At 37.1% G+C, this 17,032-nt stretch overlaps 1 protein-coding gene across 5 annotated transcripts in view; it reads right to left on the bottom strand.

The window, feature by feature from the left end:
* Positions 1-17,032, bottom strand: part of LOC106883441 (centrosomal protein of 112 kDa) — a 237,973-nt gene that overhangs the window by 98,882 nt on the left and 122,059 nt on the right. For all 5 annotated transcript variants that reach the window (XM_089346986.1, XM_089346987.1, XM_089346988.1 and 2 more), the window contains 3 exons: positions 13,868-14,003; positions 13,644-13,751; positions 11,745-11,927 (listed from right to left, as the gene is read on the bottom strand). In XM_089346986.1, coding sequence (XP_089203112.1) covers positions 11,745-11,927; positions 13,644-13,751; positions 13,868-14,003 — 427 coding nt within the window. The remainder of the gene's footprint in view (positions 1-11,744; positions 11,928-13,643; positions 13,752-13,867; positions 14,004-17,032) is intronic.

The raw sequence follows: 17,032 nt of genomic DNA, 5'->3' as shown, positions 1-17,032 counted from the left end.
AATTTTATGTGTATGTATATGTGTTTGTGTGCACCCTTGTCTAGACAAAATGTGTTGGTTGTAAAAGAGCATCATCATCGTCATACAAGTGAGATTGTTCATTTCCTGTCTACTGTACAAAACTTGTCTAGCTATGAGGAAAATATTACTTTGCATGGAAACAGATAAGGGTTGGTGACAGGAAGGGCATCCAGCCAAAGAAAATCTGCCTCAACAAATTCCATTTGACCCATGCACGCGTGGACATTAAAAGCAATGATACTGACAATAATGATTGTGATGATGTGATCAAAAGTAATAAAAGCATCGCTTTAAAGTTCTTTGTTACCGAACCAAGAATCTGGACAGTTTAAATGAAAATTCATTTTGAGCGGAGATAGAATTTTCCCCAAAAGTGTTCATTGGGTTTGTGCTGGTTGTTGTCATGTTATTGGTGACAACAAATGGCACGTGACAAAGGTAGACGTAGACATATCTTTTTATGTTAGTTTACATCATGATGAAGGGAAACAAGCAAGCAGAATTGTTAGCACGCTGGGCAAAATGCTATTCATATATGTTCTGTGTTCAAGTTCTGCCAAGGTTGACTTTGCCTTCCATCCTCTAGGGGTTAATAGTATAAGTACCAGTACTTAAAATAAGTGCACTGAGTCAATATAATTGACTTGCCTTCATTTCCCAAAATTGATGGCTTTGTGCTAAAATTTGAAACCAATTTACATCATCATCATCAACCAGTGAATATTACTGCCTTGAGTCCTAAGACACACAGGGCCAGTTACCTGCCCCTGCAGTATGTACGTGACTGAGATGACAACATTACCCCAGAAGAGGTCGCCACTCCATTGCAGGATTATTCATTTTCAGCTGAGTGAACTGGAATAATAGTAAATGAAGTTTTTTGCTTAAGAGACCAATGCACTGCCTGATCCAGAAATTCTTTTCTACTTTTTGGGGAGGGGACCAGTCAATTAGATCAACCCCAGTATGCAACTGGTACTTAATTTATCAATCCTGAAAGGATGAAAGGCTAAGCCGACCTCGGCAGAATTAGAACTCAAAATGTAAAGACAGATAAAATACCGCTAAGCATTTTGCCTGGCATGCTAACATTTTTGCCAGCTCACCACCTGATCCAGAAATTGAAACCACAATGTTGCTGTAATTGTGAGTGCAATACACTAACCAGTTGTTGTTGTTGGCACTCCATCGCTTACGACGTCGAGGGTTCCAGTCGATCCAATCAACGGAACAGCCTGCTTGTGAAATTAACGTGCAAGTGGCTGAGCACTCCACAGACATGTGTACCCTTAATGTAGTTCTCGAGGTTCTCGAGGATATTCAGCGTGACACAGTGTGACAAGGCTGGCCCCTTTGAAATACAGGTACAACAAACAGGAAATACGAGTGAGAGAAAGTTGTGGTGAAAGAGTACAGCAGGGTTCGCCACCATCCCCTGCCGGAGCCTTGTGGAGCTTTTAGGTGTTTTCACTCAATAAACACTCACAACGCCTGGTCTGGGAATCGAAACCGCGATCCTATGACCGCGAGTCTGCTGCCCTAACCACTGGGCCATTGCGCCTCCACCCTAACCAGTAGGCCACATTATTTCACATGATGAAGACATGGTCTTGTTGAAATTAAGATTCTCAATGCTTGCTCAGTCTATCCTGAAGCTGTTTATGAAGCAAATATTAATGCCTTGATTAAGTTATTCTAGTCACTGACTATTGTTGATGACAATAACTTGCTTGTGGCTGGTGATCATTAGTGGAATGATGTAAACAAGAGAAAATTAGGAATTTCAATTGTATTATTTCTCTTTTATCATTCTGCATCTATTTTCTCCTCTAAGCATGAGTAGAATGGTTCTGTAAGTCAGGCTATTTACATCGGAACTAATGAATAATACACTTTCACAGCTGACTGGCCATCCTAAAGATATATTTTCAACTGTTAAATGGTAAAATCAATTTTCACAGATGAATAATAGAGTCAATTGTATTGTCTCATTAAATTATTGATAACTATTTTATTGACCCCAGAACAACAAAAGGAAAAGGTAACTCTAGTGGGATTTGAACTGACAACATAAAAAGACGCAAGATATTTTGTAATTGGATACTCCAATCATCATCATCATCATTGCTAGCGTAGTCGTCATCATCACTATCATTGTTTATCGTTCAATTTTCCATGCTTGCATGGGTGAGACAAGATTTGTCGAGGCAGAATTTCTATGGCTGATGTCACCAACTTTCACCAGTTTCTAAGCAAGGTAATATTTTCCCATGGCTGGACATGTTTTCCATGGAAGATTGGAAGTGAACAACCTTACTTGTATAACAATGATAATCATTTATAACCATCACATGATATCTAGACAAGGGTACATGCACACACATACATACGCATATATATTCCTCTATTCTTTTAAAAGTTTCAGTCATTTGACTGCAGCCATGCTGGAGCACTGCCTTAAAGATTATTTTAGTCAAAGAAATCTACCCCAGGACTTATTCTTTGTAATCCTTATTCTATTGGTTTCTTTTGCTGAACCACTAAATTATGGGGATGTAAACACACCAACATTGGTTGAGAAGTGATGGTGGTGGTGGGGGAACAAGCACATACACAAAGACACACACACATAAATATATATGATAGGCTTCTTTCAGTTTCTGTCTGCCAAATCCACTCACAAGGCTTTGGTCGGCCTGAGTCTATAACAGAAGACACTTGCCCAAGGTGCCACAGTGGGACTGAACCTGGAATAATGTGGTTGGGGAACAAGCTTCTTACCACACAGCCATGCCTGCACCTACACACACACACACACACACATAGAGTGAGCTTCTTCCTGTTTCTGTCTACTATCACAAAGCTTTGGCCATCCTGAGGCTATAGTAGAAGACATATGTCCCAAGTGCTGCATAGTAGAACTGAACCTATGGTTGGGAATCAAGCTTCTTAACCACACAGCTGCACTTGTGCCTATCTGCTCTACTATTTATGTAAGTCCACCTATCCTTCTCCTTACTCTGCTGACTGGTCATCGCATGAACATAGACACTAAAAACAGTAATATTTTGGTTTTCACTAAGGGCTAGTCTGACCTTCATTAGCCTATCAGATATAGCAACAGGAAGCAACACCAATTTGCTAACACAACTGTCCACAATGACTAGACCAACACCAACTCTATTCTGTGAAGTATTCTCATTTTCTGACTAGAAGAATTGGTAGTTTAGCTTTCATAACACCCACTGTCCTCTTAGTCATGTTTCTAATAGGACAGCAAAAGCTATTCCATGGACCATCGATTCCATATAAACCTAGATCATCAGAGTTCTTTGTTCAGGTTTTCCTGAATTGGCTAAATTCAATAATGTTCTGATGGCTCAGTGATTAGAACATTGGGCTCACAATCATGAGGTAGTGAGTTTGATTCCTGGACCAGGTTGTGTGTTGTCTTCATGAGCAAGACATTTCATTTCATGTTGCTCCAGTTCACTCAGCTGTAGAAATGAGTTGTGACATCACTGGTGCCAAGCTGTATCAGCCTTTACCCTTCCCTTGAATAACATCAATGGCATGGAAAGGGGAGGCTGATTTGCATGAGCGATTGCTGGTTTTCCATAAACACCCTTGCCTGGAATTGTGCCTAGGAGGGCAACTTTCTACGGTCATTCATGACTAAAGGGGGTCTTTACCCTTTTATTCCAGTAGCCAAAAATCAGTTTGATATGTTTACTTCTTGCTACTCCCATCTATTCCTATATAATGTAAAGTAGCCAAGTATCTCTTCTATAGCAAGACACTCATGTCTGTCCTCTCTACTGCAAACTCATTCAATTGAGGGGATTCTTTTCTTTTCTTTGTGAGTTACTTGGTGATCTCATTTGTGCCAGGGTTACAAAAAAAGCATCCCATACACACTGTAAAGTGGTTGGCATTAGGAAGGGCGTCCAGTAGAAGAAACCAAGCCAAAGCAGACAGAGCTCCAGACAGTCCATCAGCTCATTGGATTGTCAAACTGTACAACCCATGCCAGCATAGAAGATGAATATACAATGACGGCAACAATTAAGATGATACATATATATATATATATGTATCATATATATAACCAGAAGGACTGGTTCCAGGTTCAGTCTGGCTGTGTGGCACCTTGGGCAAGTGGATTTGGTAGATGGAAACTGAATATATTTATGTGTGTGTGTGTGTTTGTGTCTGCTTGTGTCCCCCACCATCGCTTGACAACTGATGTTGGTGTGTTTATGTCCCCGTAACATAGTGGTTTGGCAGAAGAGACTAATAGGACAGGCACCACGCTTACAAAGAATAAAGTCCAGGAGTCGATTTTTGCGACTAAAAGGCCATGTTCCAGCATGGCCACAGTCAAATGACTGAAACACGCAAAAGAATAAGTGTGTATGTATATGTGTGTGTGTTTATATATATACATATATATATATATATGTATATGCTTTCCTTCTTTGGACACTAAACTCCGCTTGCGAAGACCTGTTGAGGTAATCGAAATCGAATTAAATTCGATGACTGGCACCCATGCCAACGTCGTCTCCTTCATTGGAAACAAAACTCGACTTGCGAAGACCTGTTGGGGCAATCGAAAGCGAAACCGTCAATGGCACCTGTGCCCAGCATCGCCTTCCTGGCACGTGTAAAGACATTCAAGCGAGATCGTTGCCAGTGCCGCCAAACTGGCTCCTGTGCAGGTGGCACGTAAAATACACCATTTTGAGTGTGGCCGTTGCCAGTAGCGCCTGACTGGCCTTCGTGCCAGTGGCACGTAAAAGCACCTACTACACTCTCAGAGTGGTTGGCGTTAGGAAGGGCATCCAGCTGTAGAAACTCTGCCAAATCAGATTGGAACTTGGTGTAGCCATCTGGTTTCACCAGTCCTCAGTCAAATCGTCCAACCCATGCTAGCATGGAAAGCGGACGTTAAATGACGATGATGTATGTATATGTAATATTCATTACATATAAATGCATAGTATTTTTATCTCGAAGTAAAAACAAGTATCACACTCTTCCCCAATCACCAACAGAAAAATTAAATAGGAAAAATAATTCTAAATAATTACAGATTTCATATTTTGATATAAGGAAAAAAAAAAGAATAGATTTTCGAAAACTGTATCTATGCTATTTATTTAATAAAACAATTATGCAAAAGCTAGAAATGCATACAATTCTTGAGGAAAAATAATTATAATAAGAATAAAAATAACAAAAACATTGTGTAATTCTTTTGTGTAACTCAAGTGGTTCTCTTGAACTACTTCCTTTAATCAATGGTCTTTGTTAATTTCTTCTTTTTTTTTTTTCTCTTTTACTTTTTGCGTTGCATTTTTAGTTATTTTATTCTTTGACATCGCTTCTGAAAGGAAACTCTGTTGTTTCATAAAAGTCAACTTCTGCCTCAGTAACTTTGTATTTGTCTAGTTGCCATAGAGAATCTATTTATTTATCTATTTATTCTGATTGTCAAGAAGAAAGTTACAATGTCTAGCTGATAATTTAGCAACAAGTAATAAAATCGGTGAGGGAAAAAAACTGGTGGACATGTGAATTAGTTTTGTTATCATTTTTATATATTTTTTTTATTTTTTATTTTTTTATTTTTTTTACATTTTTTAAAAAATAGTTCTTCAAAACTGCAGAACAGAATAACAGAAGTCTATTATGTTTAATTGTGTTAATGCAAGCCTAAGTTGAAGTTTACTCGATTCCATATTTTACCAATATTCATAACTACGGAATGAAATTTTGCAAAGAAAAAAAAGAAAAAAAACAAGTAATGAAACAGCAAATGTGTGAATATGTGTGCATGTTAGTGTATGCATGTGTGTGTGTGTAACTTATGCAGGCTCGAAAAAATGGATGTAAAGATGATGATCAAATATGTAAATATATATTATGAAATTATGTGTATGTACGAATGTATCCATGCAAAAATGGAAACAAACATGTAAAAATGATGATATATGTAAATATATGTAAACTTTTGTGTGTGTGGGTGTGAGTGTGTGTATAGATATGTATATATATATATAATATATATATGATTACATATATATATGTATATGAACATATATCTACATATAAGTATAAATATATATATAAATATATGAATATATATATATATAGATATATATAAATATATATATATATATATATGATTACATATATATATATGTATATGAACATATATCTACATATAAGTATAAATATATATATAAATGAACATATATCTACATATAAGTATATATATATATATATATATAAATGTTTGATGAATATATATATAAATATATGAATATATATATATATATATATATATATATATATATATATATATATATATGAATATATAAATATAAATATATGAATATATATATATATATATATATATGTATGTATATTTAAATACATCGTAAAATACATATATTCATAATATAAAAGAGAACTAATATAGTCAAACAAGGAAAAAAAAAAGAAAAGTATAATATTAGTCAAACAAATAAACAACTTTACTAAACACCAGATTGTATACAGTGCATATTTTAGTACCCATCATATACCGACTCTATTACAGACAGAAATATACTTAGATATAAATATTGAAATATTTATCTATCAAAATATAGAATTTAGAAACACATTAAAGAAGTAAACAGATAAAGCACTGTCTCAACAAAAGGACTGTATTTACAATGTTTTGAAGACCTTAGCTTTGAGAGATGAATCAATGAGGTTTAATGTACCTTGTTTTTAACACTGGTTGGTCAGTGAGTTTTTTTTACAATGGTTGGCCAGTGAGCCTGGGACAGGACTCTCTGGATTGGTGAGATTGACGATGATGCTGATGATTATCATTACCTCCACCGTCGTGAAGGCAGAGGTATTGTTTTCAGTTGTGTTTGTTTGTTTGTCTGTGGACAAGATATCTCCAGAACTGCTGGATGGATTGGGATGAAACTTTCAGGGATATTTGGCCGCATGACTGGCACAAACTGATTAGATTTTGGGATAGATCCAGTACCAGACAAGGATTCTGCATTATTTTTCCTGTTTTTTTACTTAATTTTTGAGAGCAGTTGGATTCATTTTTAGTATTCTCATTTGTGATAGAGCAGTTGAGTTTATTTCAGATATTCTCATTTTAAAAATAATCTCTATTAGTGTTGCTTTGGCAGAGGTTTGCGCTCTCTGAGTGCTCTTGTTATCAATGTTTTAGCGTCTACTTTTCCATGTTTGCATAGATCAGTATGTGGAGGCAAAGATCTGTGGTTGGATGTCTTTCCTGTTGCCAATTCTCATTTGTTTCCCAGTGCAGTAATAATTTCCTAGGCAGGGAACTGGAAACTGGATGAATGAGCTTTTAGTTTACAAACCAGCAAACACAAGGGAAACACACAAACACCATTCATGTGCATACACACGCACACATGTACAATGTCTACCAAAGCCATTCCTAAGAATTTGGTTGGTTCAGAATTATAGCAGAAGACACTTTCCTCAGGTGCCACACCATAGGACTGAACCCCAAATCATATTGTTGGGAAACAAACTTATTACCCATAAAGTCATGTCTGTCTGTCTATCTATCTATCTATCTACACATACACATGAGTGAGTGCTGAAAAGTTGTTGGCTTTAAAGGTATTGTGAAAGGCTTGGTTGTAGGCCCAATCTTCTGAGTTCTTTCCCAGAGGTTAGGAAAACTGAAGGACTGCTGCAATAAGTGTGTGAATCTGAGAAGGGAATATATTGAAAAAAATCATAACTAACTTATCCTACTGCATTTTCTTTTACCCAAAGCCAGGAACTTTTTCAACATTCCTACATAGATACACACACACATACATACATACAGATAGATAAATATATGTATATATGTATGTATCTATATATAAGTAAATATATTTGATTAATAATTTCAAAATAGGATAAAAATCTTTTACAAGAATTTTATCAGGAAGCTAGTGTGTAAAAAAATTCATAAGGGAAATTTCTATTCCCAAGAATATAATTATTCGTTTATATTTATATAAGGGCATTACCACAGAATAATGCCGAAGTCTGTTGTGTGGCATTATTCTGTAGTAATGCCCTTATATAAATATAAGTAAATATATGTATGTACGTATCTATCTGTATACTCTCTCTCTCTCTCTCTCTCTCTCTCTCTCTCTATATATATATATATATATATATATATATATATATATATATATATATATATATATATATATATATATATATACACACACACACACAGAGAAAGAGAGAGAGAGATCTTTTGCCAAGACTGTTTTAACCATAAATCAGCATTCAAACAAATGGCGTCATTCTTCTCGAAGATCCTCAAAACTGAACATATGTCTTCAACATATTGCCGTATTAGAAATGTTCTGTAACTGACATTAATCCTATTTCAATGCATAAAACCTTCACCAAATAACAACCACATCTCGTCTTTCATGTGGATCAGGGTCACTTTGGTTTTGATTAAAAGTATTGCAAGATCCTTCTAATGCCGATTACATGTCTGTTTGCTGTGCGTTAAACTCAGAGCCAGCAGAGCCAGCAGAGCTATCTGTTTCTGTAGATCCTAAATATATATTTTCTATAGGACCTAAAAGAAGGCTTTAGAAATTTTTACATGCACACACACACATACACAGATGTATGTAAATACATACATACATACATACATACATATGTACATACATACATACATACATACAGAACAGGCATGGCTGTGTGATTTAGAAGTTTCCATCCCAACCACATGATTCTGAGTTCAGTCCCACTGCATGGCATTGTTAGTGAACTTGGTAGATGGAACCTGAACGAAGCCACCCCCATCATATACATACATACATATGTATGTATGTATGTATGTATGTGTGTGTGTGTGTATGTATGTATGTATTCTTTTATTCTTTTGCTTCTTTCAGTCATTTGACTGTGGTCATGCTGGAGCATTGCCTTGAAGGGTTTTAGTCATACAAAATGACACCAAGACTGATTTTTTTTAAAGCCTAGTACTTATTCTATTGTTCTCTTTTGCTGAACTGCTAAGTTATGGGGACATAAACTAACCAACACTGGTTGTCAAGAAGTGATGGGGGAAAAACACAGGCACAAGTACACACACACACAGGCTTCTTTCAGTTTGCGTCTATATCTCTTCTTTTTTTCAAGAGTATACACACATACACACACATACATATATGCACATACATACATATATGCATACACATACATATATACACATACAATGGGCTTCTTTCAGTTTCCATCTACTAAATCTAATCACACGGCTTTTGGTTGTTCCGGGGCTATGGTAGAAAACATTTGCTCAAGGTACCACACAGTGGAATTGAACCTGAATCCACATGGTTGGGAAGTAAGCTTCATGACTGTGGAAGCTTGTGTATATTATGTATACATAATATACATGACAAACTTTATTCCATACAGTTTTCCTCAACTAATTCCCCTAACAAGGCAATAGTCCACCTCGAGCAAAAGTAGAAGACACTTGCCCAAAATGTTATGAAATGAGATCAAACCTGAAACAACAGGGTTGTTGAAGCAAACTCTGTAACCACACAGCCAGTATGTATATTCAGAACTAGATATCTCCTCATATAGGTTTCTATAAACATTCTTTGTAGCTTATCATGTAGCACTAAACATAATATTTATGAGCAACCCTACGCTCCAAGCATAATGTGAATATGTTAACACCAATAAAGAATTTATGTGAAAGAAACAAACAACCCCAATGCTGAAAATTTACGATATTTTCCAGCTGGAATTATAGAGAGATATCTATCAAATATTTTAATATTTCTTCTACAAAATCACATTTTGCAAAAAAAGTTACAGAAACAATAGAGAGATTTAGTTGTACAAAATTAGTTTCATGTAAACAAGTTAATTTCATTAAAGTCAATGTTGCAGTTTGTAAAAATCAATAACTCACATATCTAAAGAAAGCATTTTCTCCTAATATGAAATAACCACCCCTACACACTACCACCACTAACACAACACATTCTGGATTTATCAGTTGTGGATAAGCCCAGCAACAGAAAGTGTATTAATATTTGAAATTTATCTATGCAAGATAGGAACCCAAAATCCTGAGTTGCTCAATACTATCACATGAAAATAGATTGTTTCATAATTGTTTTCTTAACTAAAAGAAGTCCATTATGTTTATGTATGTGTGTTTCTTCGATCTTCTTGTCAACAAAAGAGACCAATACAATTAAGTATCAGGTTTAAAAAGAAAAAGTACTGGGGGGTGGCAATTTGTTTGGCGAAACCCCCAGCAAGGTCGAGGTCTAACGACTGGCCAGTGCTGGTGACATGTGAAAGGCACCCCATACACTCTGCAGAGTGGTTGGCATTAGGAAGGGCATCCAGCCATAGAAACCAAGCCAAAACAGACTGGAGCCTGGTGCAGTTCTCTGGCTTTCCGGTTCCAGTTCCATTCAAACCATCCAACTCATGCCTGCATGGTAAACAGATGCTAAATGATGATGATGAAGTAAGGGATTAAAGATAGTCAAGAAATTAGTATCCTGGGGCTGTATTCGCAAGTGATGGAAGGTAGGAGGCTCAATTGGAGGCTTGAATTGCAGATGCTGGTACAGTTAAGTGCCAGCTCCTGCATTTGATCCACAGAAGAAGAGAGGTTAGTAAAAAGACCAAACTTGTTCCTCTCCTTCATTCAGTTTTCATGCCTGTCCTCAGTGAATGTTGGGTGATGAAGAAAAGAGTACAATTGCAGATACAAACAGCTGGAATGGAGTTCCTCCAAAGTGTCTCTGGAGTAATATTACTTAAACAGGGTGTGTAGGTTGGAGGCTGATATTTTTCTGTGTTGAGGTCAGGGCCCTGGTACTACAGATATGTGATCAGAATATTGCTGGAAAAAATCACAGGAAGAATTCTTGAAGCTGAGCCAATAGGCAGGAGACCTAAGGGAACACCAAGAACAAAATGATTGGATAATACTCTGTCCCAGTTGGTCATACTTGGGAATCAAGACAGAAAGGACTGAGATACCTGGTGCCTGGCCATACACAAGAAGACCCCATCGTGCTAAGACCAATCCTTCTGGTGGTGTAAAGCACTCGTGCTGTAAAGCACTCGTGCTGTAAAGCACTTGTGCTGTAAAGCACTCGTGGTGTAAAGCACTCGTGGTTTAAAGCACTCGTGGTATAAAGCACTCGTGGGGTAAAGCACTTGTGGTGTAAAGCGCCCGTGCAGTGCCCATGTAGCGACATGTAAAAGCGCCAGTGCAGTGCCATGTACAAGCACCCATGTGGTGCCACATAAGAGCACTCAGTATACTCTGTAATGTGGTTGGTGTTAGGAAGGGCATCCAGCTGTAGAAACCATGCTAAATCAGACTGGAGTCTGGTGCAACTACCCAGCTTGCCAGCATGGACAACGGACATTAAATGATGATGATAATGAAAATTTAATAATGGTTGCTTCTGAAAGGACTCTGTGGGGGGAGATGCCTGAGGACTCTATTACCCATGACTCTCCCAAAAATAGTGGGCATAGAAAATGGATGGATAAATTAATAAGAGTTGTACTGAAATAAGGCAAATCCATTAAGAAATATTCTTTACCAAAGTCGCATAGTTTCAATAGATTATATTTTAAGAGTTTATACAGACCTTAGAAAACATATTCCTCTGGTCAATCAATAATTTTTCAGTTTCTTCAACTTTGCATTTCCAAATTAATTGCAGTTCTTCCTGCTGCTTATTAAATTGTTTTGATTGCTTCTCCTTCTCTAAATCATGTTCTTTAGTCAATTTAGAATTTTCTTCTGCAGATTTGTGCTTTAATTCTGAAAGCTGGGAATTAAAACAATAAACTAATAATAATTTCAAAGTTTGGAACAAAGCCAGCAATTTTAGGGGTGTGGGTAGGCCGATTACATCAGCCCCAGTGTTCAACTGGAACTTATTTTATAAATTCCGTAAAGATAAAAGGCAAAGTTGACCTCAATGGAATTTGAACTTTGAACATAAAAACAAATGACATGCTGCTAAGCATTTTGCCCAGCATGCTAACAGTTGTGCCAGTTTGCTGTCTTACAATAAGTTAATAATAGAAAGCATATATCATTCATCTTCATTATTCACCTGATTTGAGTTCAAACCCTACCAAAGTCAACTTTGCCTTTCATTTTTCTGGAGTCAATAAAGTATCAAGGAAGTACAGGAGTTTAGTTAACTAACTCCACCCCACTGGGTCTAATACCATGAGGAAATCTATCCAACTCACCAACATATCATCATCTTCACTCAGTCTAGATAAACACGCACACACACACACACACACACACACAACTAGCCAAAGTACCAAACACTGCTGGAGTGTACATTGCAGCTGATTATAATGAAAACGGAGTTTACATTGTCTACGTCTTTTGTGGCAACCACCAGAATTAACAGACTGGACAATGGAAAGAGTACAGTATGCTCAGGCACAACTCATTATCGACAGCATGTGCTGCAGGGTCCTTGTCTCATATCCAGAGCTAAGGATCTTCCTGAATGTCACAACTCTGTTGGTCAGGTCAGGGTTGACCTGAGGTTACAACACCAATAATTAATTAGTTTCCCCTCTACCAAATCTACTCACAAGGATTTGGTAAACCCAGAGCTATAGTAGAAAATACTTGCCTAAGAGGCTATGCAGATGGGACTGAACCTTGGACCACATGGTTGGAAATCAAGCTTTTTTTTTAACCAGGGGCATTGCTGTACTCAAGAAGACCTGTCTGCCACAACAGAATTGATACAAATGCTGGTGCCACATAAAAAAAACACTTAGTACATTCTTGTGGAGTGGTTGGCATTATAAAGGGCATCATCATCATCATCATCACCATTACTATCATCATTTAACGTCAGTAAAATTGCTGTCTTCCACACATACAGGCTTGTCTTTTCAGGTGCCAGTGTCACTTAAAAAGCACCTGTGCCCGTGCTGTGTTAACGCACCCATGCTGCCACTGTGTAAACACACCCATGCAGGTGGCATGTAAAAAGCACCCAGCACATTCTGTTACATGGTTGGCATTAGGAAGGGCATCCAGCCATAGAAACCATGCCTCAACAGACAGCTGGAGCCTGGACAGCTGGAGCCTGGACAGCTGGAGCCTGGGCAGCTCCCTGCTAGCAAGCTCCATGTCAAACCATCCAACCCATGCCAGCAAGGAAAAGCAGACATTAAACGATGATGTGGAGGATGATTTCCATGCTGGCATGGGTTGGACAGTTTGACAGGAGCTGGCTAGGCAGAAAACTGCACCAGGCTTTACTGTCTGTTTTGACATGATTTTTATGGCTGGATGCCCTTCCAACACTGGAAACCATGTCAGAACAGACAATGGAGCCTGGTGTGGTTCCCTGCTCTCACCAGCTCCAGTCAAACCATCCAACCCATGCCAGCATGGAAAATAGATGATAAATTATGATGATAAATTATGATGATGATGATGATGATGATGACAGTCACTCCTTCTCCTAAAATGTCTCTCCATATAATAAACTACCATTTACCTCAGAGATATATTTTGATTTTGTCTCTTCCATACTTTTGGTAAATTCTTGCATTTGTTTCTCAAGCAGCTGTTTAGAATGCTGAAGTTTGTCTTCTGTCTTTATAATCTATAACACCAACAAAAACAAACATTATTAAAGCACTTCAGAACAACCAAATATCTACCACTTTATACTTTAAAATAGTTGTAATCACTGTTAGAACAAAATTTACAGCTGGTTACCTGTGAATTCATTTCATTATAGAGTTTGTTTCTGTCTGCTGCAAATTCCTTCTTTAGCTGCTCCACATATTTTTCAGTCTGTTTGCTCTGCTCCGTCAATTTTTTTTTCAATTCTACTATTTCACTTTCTTTTTCTCTACAAAGAATATTATTCTTGTTATTACATTGACATCATTTGTTTTCTTATACTTATATTATGATTATTATTATTATTATTATTATTATTATTATTCAATTATTATCATTATCCTCTTCTTCAGTTTTGATTCCATTTATTGCTAAGTGTCTTCCTGACACCTAGGGGAAAGAAACTCACTGTATACATTGGTTAGCCATTAAAATAAAGACACCAGATTGTTCGTTTACAAAGTCATGTGATAGAAAAAAAGGAGGGGAGATAGACAGAGAGAAAAAAGAAAGAAAAAAACAAAAATGAATACTTGTTATTATTAAGGCGGTGAGCTAGCAGAATCGTTAGCACGCTGGACAAAATGCTTAATGGTATTTTGCTCATTGCTATGTTCTGAGTTCAAATTCTGCCGAGATCAACTTTGCCTTTCATCCTTTCAGGGTCAATAAATTAAGTACCACCAATTTCAGGCCTAGTGCTTATAGTAGAAAGGATTATTATGATTATTAAGGTGGCAAGCTGGCAGAATCATTACTGCAGTGGAGAAAATGCTTAGCGACATTTTGTCTGTCTTTATGTTCTGAGTTCAAATTCTGCCAAAGTTGGCTTTGCCTTTCATCCTTTCAGGGTTGATAAAAATGTACCAATAGAGCACAGGGATCAGTGACATCTACTAGCCCTCTCTTCTCAAAAATTCATGCCTTGTGCCTATAGCCGAAAGAATTATTATTATTATTATTATTAGTGAGGGCGCATGGCCTAGTGGTTAGGATGTTCCACTCACGATCACGAAATCATGGTTCCAATTCCTAGACTGGGTGGTGCGTTGTGTTCTTGAGCAAAATACTTTATTTCATGTTGCTCTGCAATCACTTTGACACCTGATGTGTGGTACACCATGAACCTGTTCATGCAACATCGATTTGATGAAGGGAGGGAGTTAATGTAGAGCACATCCTTTGTGCAGGTTGTTTGGCAAAAAAAAACAAACATTCATACATTATCTATGATGGGAGAATCTACCAGCAACATCATTATCATTATTATTAAGGTGGTGAGCTGGCAGAATTGTTAGCATATCTTGTCTGTCTTTATGATCTGAGTTCAAAACTTGCAGAGGGCAACTTTGATTTTTGTCCTTCTGGGGTCAATAAAATAAGTACCAATCAAGTCTAGCCTCCTCCCACAAAATTTCAGGCCTCGTGCCAGTTCCAGAAAGCATTATTATTATTATTGTTCAGTAGTTTTATTTTCATAATGTGCTTTCACTTCACTACCGAGCGCAGCTCTGTGTGCTTTGGGTATGTGCTGTGGTTTGCTGTGGTGCTCTTATGGTTACTGTATTGAAAGTGTTTTGCGTAGGATGTGTGCAGTGCCCAGTAGTGCAATTTCCTGTATGTTATATATATTTGTAAGTCCTGGTGTTTTTGTTATGTATTTGTCTGAATATTTTTTTTATTATACCTAAGGCACCTACTATGATAGGAATTGTTTCTGTTTTTAGATTCCACATTCGAGTTACCTCTATTTCCAGGTCTTTGTATTTTGAAAGTTTTTCCATTTCTTTTAGGTAAACGTTATCTTTTAGGGAAACGTTATTATTATTATTATTATTATTATTATCATTATTAAAGTGGCAAGCTGGCAGAAGCGTTAGGACACTGGGCAAAATACTTAGTGGCATTTCGTCTGTTTTAACGTTCTGAGTTCAAATTATGCCATGGTTGACCTTGCCTTTCATCCTTTCAGGGTCGAAATACTGGGGTTGATGCAATTGACTAGCCCCCTCCCACAAAATTTCAGGTGAGTAGTGGAATTTGAAGTCAGAATGTAAAGACAGACGAAATGCTACCATGCTTTTTGCCCAGTGTGCTAACGATTCTGCCAGCTCACTGCCTTAATAATAATAATAATACTAATAATCCTTTCTACTATAGGCACAAGGCCTGAAATTTCAAGGAGGGTGGCAGTCGATTACATTGACCCTAGTGTTTCACTGGTACTTAATTTATCGATCCCAAAAGGATGAAAGGCAAAGTCGACCTCAGTGGAATTTGAACTCAGAACGTGAAAACAGACAAAATACCACTAAGCATTTTGCCTGGCGTGGTAACAATTCTACCAGCTCGCCACCTTAATAATAATGATAATAATAATAGTTTTAAATTTTTGTCTGCAGTTTTGAGGGAAGCAGAGAAGTCGATTATATTGACTGCAGTACTTGACTTCTAGTTTATTTTATCAACCCTGAAAGGACAAGGGGCAAAGTTCACTGCAGCATAATTTGGACTCAAAGCATAATGAGGTGAAGAAATGTTGCTAAGCATTTTGTCCAATGTGTTAATGATTCTGTTAGCTCACCACCTGAGCTTATTGTATGTAGTATTCAGGTATGCTGAGAATTTAGGAAGCAGCAGTAAGTCAAATAAAGATACCAATGAAAAACCAAAAGTACAGTAGGAATCGAAACCGTGATCCTATGACTGCGAGTCCGCTGCCCTAACCACTGGGCCATTGCGCCTCCACGCACGCTCAATACACAAGACAAAACATAAGAAGACAGAAAAGTGAACAATAAAAGAATCATAAAAAGAAAAAGGTACATAGGCTCATCAGAAATAATGTTGGTGAATTTTACGAAGATTGGAATTATTGAAGAATGTGGTGTCTTTGACAACTAATAACTGACACAGTTAATTTCTTGCCTGCTATGATAATTCCGAGTGTGAGAAAATGTTTGCTAAAAAAGGGAGCTTATTTTAAATATACTCCAGTACCTGAACAAGTCTTCACCTATCCTTTTATGTACTGGTGTATCTTAGGCAACTTTTAAAATTTCTGAAAGACTTTCTGGAATTTTAAATGACAATTTCCAAGAGTCTCCTCACAGCTTGTATAATCTATTAAAACCTCACTCTCTCACACTGTTTCAGCTCTTTATGATTTTTCAATTTTGTCATTTTTTCCATTTCTAGCTTTCCATTTCCCCATTGCTAATTGCTAATTTCTGAATTGTCACTTTCTTCTGCTTGTTC

The sequence above is a fragment of the Octopus bimaculoides genome, chromosome 2 (assembly GCF_046866305.1).
Source record: "Octopus bimaculoides isolate indiv1 chromosome 2, ASM4686630v1, whole genome shotgun sequence".
Taxonomy (NCBI): Eukaryota; Metazoa; Mollusca; class Cephalopoda; order Octopoda; family Octopodidae; genus Octopus; species Octopus bimaculoides.
Note: the sequence above shows the minus strand (reverse complement) of the source record. Positions and strands in the feature narration are given on the sequence as shown.